This window comes from Cupressus sempervirens, chromosome 10 (genome assembly GCF_028749045.1).
Source record: "Cupressus sempervirens isolate cs-2001-9-10 chromosome 10, ASM2874904v1, whole genome shotgun sequence".
NCBI classification, from domain to species: Eukaryota; Viridiplantae; Streptophyta; class Pinopsida; order Cupressales; family Cupressaceae; genus Cupressus; species Cupressus sempervirens.
Genome location: NC_143127.1, coordinates 829,659,676 through 829,671,170, shown reverse-complemented (window position 1 = coordinate 829,671,170; position 11,495 = coordinate 829,659,676). Strand labels below are relative to the sequence as shown.

The 11,495-nt window shown below is 35.5% G+C and overlaps 1 protein-coding gene across 1 annotated transcript; it reads left to right on the top strand.

The window, feature by feature from the left end:
• The first annotated feature begins 3,675 nt into the window (after window positions 1-3,675).
• On the top strand, window positions 3,676-4,350 carry LOC149536524 (G-type lectin S-receptor-like serine/threonine-protein kinase At1g34300). Its single transcript, XM_089806307.1, has one exon. The coding sequence runs from the start codon at window positions 3,676-3,678 to the stop codon at window positions 4,348-4,350; it is 675 nt and encodes a 224-aa protein (XP_089662433.1).
• The last annotated feature ends 7,145 nt before the right edge of the window (window positions 4,351-11,495 follow it).

Sequence of the window (11,495 nt, the reverse complement as noted above, 5' to 3'; positions counted from 1 at the left end):
TTGCTACGAATGAAAAATTCGCAAGGCTCTTTCTCAACTCCTAGGTACACCAATTCATATACCATTCTTTGAACATAGTTTTTAAGTAGTACTCTAAACCACTAATTCTCCATTATTCTAATTATTTCTTACTATTTTGTTGGCTTTATTTTTTTTAAAGGTGTAGATAATGTGGAGATTGAGATGGCAATGCAGAAAGTAACTGTGACTGGTTATGTGGATCATAAAAGAGTTCTGAAGGCTGTGAGAGAATGTAGGAAAGAGTCAGAGGTGTGGCTATATCCATATGATTCCGAATATACTTCTTACACCAATCATTATTATGAAACAAAAACGTTTGATTCCATCTAAATCATGATATAGCTCTCATGAACTGCAAGAATGAGATCTATATTTTTGTCAAAGTCATAATGCAGAAATCAAGCTTGGGAAATCACATTGTGGTACTAGTGGTACTTAAAGATGATTCACATTTGTTCGACTTGATTGGATTTTGTTTATGACTAATACAAGAGTTGGAAAGGATGTGTATTGAATTGAAGTAGTACCTTTTTTCTGATGGAAAATAGGTAGGTGGACATAAAGAGGAATTTCAGTGTTGGAAAACAAACTAAAGAATCTTGAGTAAACACTCTTGTAAGTTTAGGATGTTTTCAAATTTGAATAAAATCAAGAAACTGAGAGACATGTTAGGAAAGAAAAACTTTAAGATGCGGCAACTATGTAAATTAATGTCGGGAAGAAGAAGCATCAATGGGATGCCATTCATTGTAAAGGTAATTTCTAGTGTAGTAATTGTACCACAAATCTGAAGACAAAGAGAAAGACAAATGCACAAGAAAACAAGAGATGCAAGTGTCATAGTTCTTATCATATGCATAATGGTTGCAGTGTTGTGGATTGAAAAAATAAAAAAGTAGAAATAAGATGCAAAAATTAAAATTCAGAGAAGTAAGAAAAAAACTAATAGATGTGCATTGATGAACATGGAGTAGTGATCCTATTACTAGTTAATAGCCAAATGAATGGGGATTTCATGCCCCTAGGCTAGCCACAATGTTGTTTGAATGTTGACCACTAAAATTTATAGGTTCTTTTAAGAAACTTGAAAGACTACACTGATGGAAGTACATTGTGGTGACAAAGGAGCAATGACAAAGTTATTGGAGCTTGCATGATTCTTTTGTTGAGCCACGTATATCCAAAAAGAAAAAGAAAAAATGTCATTATTATTTGTATTTTGAAGACACATTGAAGAGAGAGTTAAAGAGATATATTCCTCGTAATAGTTGGAAAAGAAGGAAGATGAAGTTTTATATATATGAAGACAGATTGAAAAGAGAGATAATGATAATAGAGATAGAAATGAAGAATACAAAGAGATTTAAAAGAGGGAATGATACACTATTATAGGCACAATGAATAGAGATAGTTGGAAGAGAATTTAAAAAAGTTTAAGGATTATGTTATTTTAAGAAATATTTAAATAACAATTATAAAATTTACTTAAATCAATAAAGTATTTGTTTCTACCTTTTCCAATATAAATTTAAATATTAAATTTTAAAATATAAATTGCTGACTACTTGATTCAAATAAACAAAAGAGTTAGTAAGTTTGCAGAATAATATTAGTTATACAAATTTTAAAATGCGAAAAAGAATTAAAACAAGATTGAGAAAAAAATAGCTAGTTAAACATATTGTGAAAAAAGTTAGCATTTACAATTGACAAAAGCAAGGGACAATGTAAAACTAATAAATATATTTAAAATAGAAAATAGAAAATATTTAAAAACTAAATTTAAATTTTTTTGAAACAAAATTTACAAATTTTTTTAGTAAAAATTTATCGAATCATTATATTCCTAAAAATATGCTTTTGTTATTAATTAATTAATTATAATTATGAATAAAAACATTTAATTTTAAAATTAGAATAAAATAATTTTAAATTATTATGAAGAAAAAATTAAGTAAATGTATATTTAAATGATATTATAATTAGTTTTTTAGTAAGATTTTAAATAAACTTAAACTCAAAAATAACCTAGATTGATATATTTACAATCTTTGGTAAGAAAAATGATTTAGTTATTATTGATTAGACATCTATTTATGTATTAGTTACTCAGGTGGAAGATAATTGTGAAAAAGATAAAGCTATCATTAATACATATCATTATTGTTATTGGAAAAATGTGTATTTTTTTTAGGAAATTTGATTTTTCTGCCAACCAATAGCATGAATACAAAATTTTATTTATAAAAAAAAAAAAAAAAAAAAAAAGATGAACACATTGTAAGTTCCATATAAACTAATTGAAAAATTGCATTCAATTAATGTAATATTTGCCAAAGGCAGAAACTAATAAAATTACTGACTTGTATAGTAAATTACATAAAACCTCTATTTTTGCAAGTCTGAGAACTCTCTAGACAACTTATAAATAATATTAATATATTGCATTTAATTTGGGCGGCTAGAAGCAGTTTGAGGCCAAAGGTCAAACAGTGCTGGGCTGCTGAGTGCGACATGTTGTAGTGCTATTAACTACATCACAAACACGAGTTTCGAACTCCAATTGAGATGCTGTGATGGTCATGGCATCGATGAACCGTGAAAAAAATCACAGAGGGGCCCACGATGCTGTGATGGTCATGGCATTGGTAATTTAATGGCTGAGACTTATTCGATGGTTTGTGGATGATCGTCTAACCTTCTCCAGCCATTGGTTTTAAAAAGCAGCACCTCCACGTTTATGTCCACCTACCAGGAGTCGTAGATTCCTTCCTGCCTCAATCCCTATTCTAGTGCATTGTGCGAAAATTATTGTATAAATGGGGTCATTAAATGTTTTGAGTGGACTCTCTTACAATTTTTAGACTAAACATACATAATTTGCTTTTTATATTATATTAAATGTCTTGCTTTGACCGCGGCAAAAAAACTTCAGTCAAATCAATCCGGATGATGGAGCTCGTATATTTTTGCTTTGACAGTGGAATTAATGTTCAGACAATTTAATTCCAGTATTAAAAGAATAGGATCGAAGATCAGAAATGTTTAGTTAATCCCATAAATAATCAGAGGCGGTCCAAACAAGTATTGATTGCCTGGTACTGAATACCCAACAATCTATTAGTCGCCAGTAATCATCAAATTATGGGAATCCCAATATTATGTATTGTTGCTGTATTTATCCAGGGTATGTTTGCAGAGGGAGCAGTGAAGCTAGGATCAAGTCTTAGACCCTCTGCTTCGGGCCAACAGCAATCTTGGAATTCCCCGTAAAGGAATTTCAGTTTAGGATTTCACCCAAGCGGAAACAGGGGATTATATGTTGTGCGGATCAGCTTTGGTAACATCGATGATACAACTCTGGTATGGACTGCACGCTTGAACGGAGGAATCGCAGTGGGAGAAGAAGGTTCCTTCACTTTAAAGAATGATGGCAATCTAGTTTTGAGTATTGGGAAGGCATCAGTCTGGGAGACCAACACATCTAATCGAGGGGTAGCATCCGCAGATATGCGAGACAATGGGGACTTTGTGCTGCAAAACGGTAGCTCAAACATTGTTTGGGATACGTTTGAAAATCCTACTGATAGTCTGGTGATTAATCAGAATTTCACTGTGGGTTAAAACCTGCGATCGGGTCCTTACACCTTCAACATGCAGAGCAGTGGGAATTTCACGCTGAAATGGAGGAACAACATCACGTACTTGAATGAGGGTACGCCGCTAGCTACCACAGCGAGTCTCACCAACGAAGGGATTTTCAAGCTTTCCAACTCTTCAGATGATTCGATATGGGAGTCTTGGAGCGAAGATTCTATAGACAATTCTATCACGCTGCGAAGAATCAAGCTTGACACTGATGGGAATTTGAGGTCGTATCGATGGGTCGCGAGTTCAGGGACATGGCGGCCGGGGTGGACTGCTGTGTCAGATCAGTGCAGAGTCTATGGATGGTGCGGAAATTTCGGGGTGTGTATTTACAATAATACAGGTCCATATTGCGAATGCCCAAGTACTGCAGATTTTGATCAGATAGATCCGAATAATGCCAGCAAGGGATGTAGGAGGCAACAGGATATAACGCAGTGCAGCAATAACCAGAGTATGGTTCCACTGGATCATACAGAATTCTTATCTTATCCACCGGAGTCTGAGTCAAACTCGGAGGTTTATTATTTAAGGGATCCAGATTGTTGGGAGAACTGCCTCAAGAATCCGAGATGCAGTGCATCTACAGCGATAAATGATGGTACGGGCATTTGCAAGATGAAGACCAGCAACTTCACCGGGCTTATCAAACACCAAGCATTTCAAGCACTTCATTTGTAAAGGTATGCGGTCAAGCGCGGCCTCTTAGCCCGCCTCCTCCTGTCAGTACTGCGAACGAGTTCAACGAACGGGGAACTGGAATCGTTTTGTTAATCACCATTAATGTTTTGTGATAAAGATTTTCATATGGTTAAGTGCTATAGTAATTAAATGTTTGATTCGTTGCGATAAAGTTTGTTATATGATTAAGTGCTATAGTAATTAAATGTTTGATTCCTTGTGATAAAGTTTGTTATATGATTAAGTGCTATAGTAATTAAATGTTTGATTCGTTGCGAATTAGGTGGATTGTTGGAAGTTACTATGTTATCTAATTTGAAAAAGTTGTATATCATTACAATATTATATATTTTTTAAAAATAGCCTTTTTTCTATTAATTAAATATTACAGTTAAAAATTTATTAAAAAAATGTCGGGGATACAAGAGCACGCTATAAGAGTTCACACGGTAAAGATGGAAATAAAATAATTATTCATCAAAATATATATATATAAATTGCCCTCAATCGGCTAAAGTAGTGTTAGTTGAGGGTGGTGGATCTTGACGATCATGAAAATGTCATACATCAATAGAGTTGGAGGGTGGCTCAAGAGGAGCCCACTCATCATCAATAGCAGCATCTTTCTCTTTATCTTCTTCTCCCTCCACCTTGGGAGGTGAAATTTCCATATCTAGTCTGAGAATGACCACTTATGATCAATACCAAAGGTAGGCCAACCAAAGGTAGCAAGATTAGCAGGAGGAGCAACCGAGGACCAACCAGAACCCCACTATGGGGAGGCAAAGCGACAGTGACGGACATCCCAACCACCACTGGGAGAGCAGTGAGGAGCCTGGGTATGTGGTGTTTGCAACTAGCAGACCAAGGAGCTATGACCCTGACAACAACCATGGGGTGGAGTCTGATCCACCGAAGTGAAATATGACGGCACTCAGGTGATCATACAAGGCACATTGCCCCAATGATTGAGTAGCTCCTGTAGGTGGACCAACTCAAGAGCCTTTTAAACTAATAAGAAAAAATTCAAGCCCAACTAAATACACTCCTTATAAATACAAACTAAAAATAAAATACGAGTAAAAAAATATTCATTTTTTCCCTCCTCAAATATCATATTTTACCAAAAATAAATTTGAATCACATTTTAAGATACCTTTTAATTCCCAATTTTAGAAATAAAAATAAAAATTAAACTACACTTGTAAGTATTGTGATTTTTGTTGTTTACAATGGAGGACTTCTTGTCTATTGAGTGTCTTTTCTATTACTTTATTTCTCTACTTCATATTGATAATTAAAATTTATAGGGTCCATTGGACCTTTTAATAATTATTGAAAATTGGATGTCTAATAAATAGTAAATTTATTGAGCCACATGAATCCTACTATCATATGTGTATACATTGTTAATTATTTAATATTACTCTTATGTATTCATCACAAATACTTATTTCTCTACACTTGTTTATTCAACACAAATACCAAAACAATCAATCATGTTAGAATATTTATAAAAAATTATTTTGGTAGTTACAACAGTAGTCATTGCCTAATTATCAAGGTGGATATGTTGTTGACATAATCCTAGGTGTCTATTTGTAAAATTACCTACCACCTCGAGTATGCCTTTGCAGCTACAATTTAGTTTTCTTTTAGAGAACTACAATGTTGTACAATTTTTTGTGGGGACGGTTGGTTTAGGTGGCTCAAGGGTAGTGCACCATTACCATTACACCCAACACTGATGAATACCTAGATTGCATTGTTTATAGGTGACATTAATGGTTAATACTTAAAGTGGCTAATAGCTTGCCACTTTATCATTACATCCAACTCTGATGACTAGAGTTTTGGATTAAGGTAAAAGTTGGTTTTACAGGGGCTCAAAACCCAATAGTATCATAATACAAAGTTTAAATGATAAAGTCTAAAATTGCAACTATGTTTGAAAAAGATAAAACTTTTAAATTTTGAGCATCCTAAAACTAGAGACTAGCACAAAGGAAAAAAACCAGCAAACAAACTAGACCAGAAAAAGTAAAACACAAAAAAAATAATAGAGAACCAGAGTTGAGCCAACTCCTTAAGGAGCTTGGCCACCTGGATCTTAGCTACCTCTGGGTCGTCCTTCATGTCCCTTAGCATTGTAGTCTATTTGTTCCTACTTAGCTTACCCCTTATTCTTTTACCAAGCCCCATTGCTTCCTCCCAATGTGCTTTGTCCTCTTTAGTCAAGTCCACCTTGAGTTTAATGCCCTTTGTATCCACTTAACCTTTATCAATAATCATCTTTTGAACTAGCCCTTGAATTTTGGAAGCACTATCCCTAATGACTTTCTTTATTTCCTATATTTTCCCTAGGGTACCTTCTTCCAACCTTCTCTTGGCCTCAATTTCTTTATACAAGTCTTTATCTATTTTTTTAACTACATCTTTCAGGACATTAATTTAATTAATAACCCAACTATCAAAAAAAAATCAATGCCTCTACTTTATCCTTAACCCTAATAATGTTGTTTGGATTATCCTAGTTAGGAATGAAAATAATGTCTTCCTTTTCCTTTGTATTTTTCTTCTTAGGCTCCTCTTTAGACTTTAACACTTAATATCCAACAATGTTCATGGTAGTAGATTATGTCCTTTCAATCTTCTTAACTTTTCCAACATCCTGAGACAAATTCTTCTTGTTTTCCCCTTTAGAGGTCTTCGTGTCTTTAGGTGAGATAGAGGATTTTTTTAATTCTTTTGACATGAGGGGAATCATCACTTTCTTCCCCTATTTCCATCCCTTCAGCTTCTTTACCCCACAAATCTTCAATGATCCTATCCTCATAAGTATCCATAGATCCTTCCTAATCACCTGTATCCATTCCATAATTCTCACTCTCCACTTCATTTTTCTTTTTACTCGAAGAAGTTTTCCTTTTGCTCCTTGACCAACTTTCAAGTTTCATTTTACAACTCACTGGAGGGTTTCTAGCTTCGGAGTACTTAGCGAAAAGAAGCATGAGACCTTCATGAAGGATAGGTTCAGAGGATTTCCTCCTATGATTGGCCACACTTCTATTTAGGGAATTCATAATGAAGTAGGGAGACAAAATTCTATCTCCATGCCAAAAATGATTTAAGAACACAAAATTGAAACATTGCACCCACTTTTTCCTACCATCTAGGTAAAAAAAGCCCTAACAAAACTTTGAACACAATGCCATAATGGTTTAATTTTCTTGTTAGAGAAAAAGTTGTTGGTATCTCTAACTATTTTTGTCTATCAGTGTCAAACACTTATTCACTAGGTAAAGTCAGACAATCATCACTGCAACTAAACTACCCTATATAGGTTGAGTCATGTACATAAGTATATGTGTACTAAGCTCTTTAGGAGCTGAGTAAGTGTATGGTCATTGAGTATTTTTTACACAAGATGAGATCAACACCTATCAAGTAGTTCAAGCATATAAGTGTTGAGTTACATAGTATGTACTGAGTACAATACAAACCGAGCATCAGCAATGTCAAGCATGAGAAAATAGTAAGTGTTGAGCAATGTAGAGTATACATAGTTAGAAATGATACAAAATTTGAGGTAAATTTTTTTCAAGATGGCATGGAAGCAATATTAAATATTTTTAAAGGTTGTTACAGATAGTCTTACGTGTTTATGACATGGATCATAGATCCCTATGTTTTGTGATCAACGATTTAGATGAAGAGGCAATGTATGGAAGCATCTAGAAAAATCTGTAGTGACCCTATCTATTAACGTTACTCAAAAAAATAATGCTTAATCTTCAACAATTTGTCAAACCTTGTCTTGTAGACTGAACTACGTTTATGGGAAAATATTATACTTGAATTTTGTCAAACTAAGCATGCAACTGTAAGTGAAATGTCTCAAACAATTCATAAAATTGATTTTCATAAACCCTTGAAAACTGAAGATAACACTGTATCGAAATTGGGGAAAACAAGAATGATATTTCAGATCTATTACCCTTATTACAAAAGCAACGTCGTTAGAAAATATATTCGCTATTTCAATTGTAATCAAATTAACATTAAATAGACCTGGGTCGATGCTTCATCTGGCAGTCTCAAATATGAGTCGGAATAACCCCAGTGCCTTGTTTGTTCTTCAACTTCTCCCGACTTGGACAGATTACTGAAAAGGAATGACCCCTGACAGATTCTGCAGCTTGTCACTGTGTCCTGTCTTCAACAGTTTGCGTCCCATCTCCACCCATGGTATCTTCACCTGCGGCTTTAATGGCCCCGTCAGTCTTTTTTTTTTTTCTCTGCGTCTCAGTCGAGTGCCAAAAAATTCATATGTAAGATGAAGCTCAAAATACCAAAGCCCTGTCTAATCACGAATTTTGAATTGCTGCACAGGTTTGAATGATTGGTTAACTGTATCCGCTGACAGAACTGGCCTGAGCACGATCTGAAAGGGATAAATAAGAAAGACTCTATTCCGTTCCTACTGCCGATTGTAAGACTGGTGCGATCTTTTCTTATCATCTTGCAAACAGTAAACTTTTCCCAGGTAGAGTTGAATTGTCTGGAAACAAAGGAGATATCACAATAATCAACATGAAGTCGGAATGAGTATGAGGAGTTAATATCTTCTCTGCTTCCTTTCAGGTTCACCAGTTCTCAGAACTCCAAGAAATTGTAACCCTTCAAATAATTCTGAATATGCAAATAAGCCCAACATGAAATGGCTAAAGACCACCTCCAATGTGCAACCCTTCGGAAGATATTTCACCTCCTCAGTTATGCAGATCCAAGGGAGTTTTCGTTCCCAAAGACCTAATGGAAATTTGCAAACCAATAACTACAAATTGCTCCAATTGAAAGAGAGATCGAATCCACAAAACTGCTTGCTTGAATGGGTGCCTCATGTCCTCTATTTATTCACTTTTTTGAGAAGTCGTTGGAAGCTTCTGGAATTGCCTTTTATAATGTACTTTTTAATTGTTTAACTTTATAAAATTGAATAAATAACTTTATAAAGTTAAAGTACAACCTTAATTTAATATTAGAACAAGTAGGCCCCACTTACTAAATTATTATTCTCCAAGAGCAAAAATGTAACCATCTGGAAATAAAATGACTCTCTTTCCAAAATCATTTGCCTACGAGAGTCGATGATAGGCAAATTCCCCTGTTAAAGTTATGTCACTAGAAAGGGGACATGACAGTCCGCCCTTCCTAAAATTGCTTGTCCTTGAGCAATCTGAAAGCTGGATGTTGCAAAACTATTTCATTTTCCCAAGTGGCATCTTCAACTGGTAGATCCTTCCATTTAACCAAATATTCTTTGATTCCCCTTTTGCGGAGCTGTTTTTCCCTGCTTTCTAAAATGAATTCTGGCACTAAGATCAATTTCCCTTCATCATCCAAAGGCGTTAATACAGTAGAAGGTACCACATTCTGTCCCAACGCCCTTTTGAGGCACGATACATGAAACACATTATATACTTTGCTATCTGCTGGAAGCTCAAGCTCATAAGCCAATTCCCCTATTCACCTGGTGATCCTGAAAGGCCCATAATACTTGGGCTTAAGCTTTTCTAACCCACTCCTTTTGAGAGTAGATTTTCGAAATGGCTGAAGCATTAGGTAAACCATGTCACCTACTTCAAAGCTCCTTTTCGTCCTTTTTTGATCTGCATATTGCTTATACAGATTCTGTGCCCGAGCTATGTTGTCCCATAGAGTGCTAATAATGTCTTTACTTTCTTGAATCAATTCCTTGGCACATGGGACCCGTACATCACTCATTGACAAGTCAATGAAACTCGGTGCATCATACCCATATAGTGCTCGGAAAGGTGTCATTTGAATAGACATGTGAAAATTGGTGTTATAACAATATTGACACAAATAAATCCATCTTACCCAAGCCTTCTGCTGATCAACCATGTAATTCCTCAAGTAGCCTTCCACCCATTTGTTTACTATCTTTGTCTTTCCATCAGTTTGCGGATGATAACTGGTACTGGGTGTGAGCTCAGTACAACATAATCGAAACACCTCTTGCCAAAAATGACTCAAGAATCTACTATCCCTGTCACTAACAGTACTGCGGGGTATCCCATGTAACTTGAAAACCCCTCTGAAGAATACCTCGGCTACCTAAACTGCGGTATAGGTAGTGGTGATGGGAAAGAAATGAGCATATTTCGCTAGTCTATCTACCACCACATAAATGCAATCATGACCCTGAGCCTTGGGCAACCCGGTAATGAAATCCATGGATATGCATTCCCACTTCTGATCTGGAATAGGGAGTGGCTATAGAAGTCCTTCTGGGAAGGTGTGTTCTTGCTTATTTTGCTGACAAACAGGACACTCACGGACATACTGCAATACATCTGCCTTGAGTCCTTTCCAAGTGAATCGTTCTCACACCTGCCTATATGTTTTGAAGTATCTGAGGTGACCAGCTATAGGTGTATCATGAAGAGCTCACATAATAGACTACTTCACCTTCAATCTTGGGATTAAATATATCCTACTTTTGTAAATAATCAATTCATCCACAAGCGTATACCTGGTATCAACAATTGTCCCATCAACTATCCCAGATGCCCATGGGTTTCTAACATATTTTGCAATAATCAGATGCTTCCAGTCCTCAGAGCTCTTAATCATTGAACTAAGATGTGGTCTGGGTGATAAGGCATCTTCTACCACATTCTGCATGCCCTTAACATAAGATATATCAAAATCATATTCTTGTAGCTTACTTACCCATTTCTACTGTCTATCATTGAGATCCCTTTGCCCAAGGAAATGTCTCAAACTGTTGTGGTCAGTTTTTATACAAAACTTACCACCTACTAAGTACTGCCTGAACTTAGCAAATGCATGCATGATAGCTAACATCTCCTTGTCATAAATGCTGAATGTTTTCTCCGGCCCAGGGAGCTTCCTGCTCTCATATGCAATTGGCTGTTTGTCCTGCATCAAAACAGCCCCAATACCATCTCCTGAAGCATCACACTGGAGTTCAAATGGCTTCGAGAAATTAGGCAATGCTAGTATCGGGCATGAAGTCATGATCTCCTTAAATCTGTCAAAACAAGCCTGTGCCTTTATTGTCCAAACGAAAGCTCCTTTTTTTAACAAGTCAGTCA

Excerpts from the sequence above, each read along its gene's own strand:
- LOC149536524 (XM_089806307.1), top strand. The coding sequence starts at position 3,676 with ATGCAGAGCAGTGGGAATTTCACGCTGAAATGGAGGAACAACATCACG.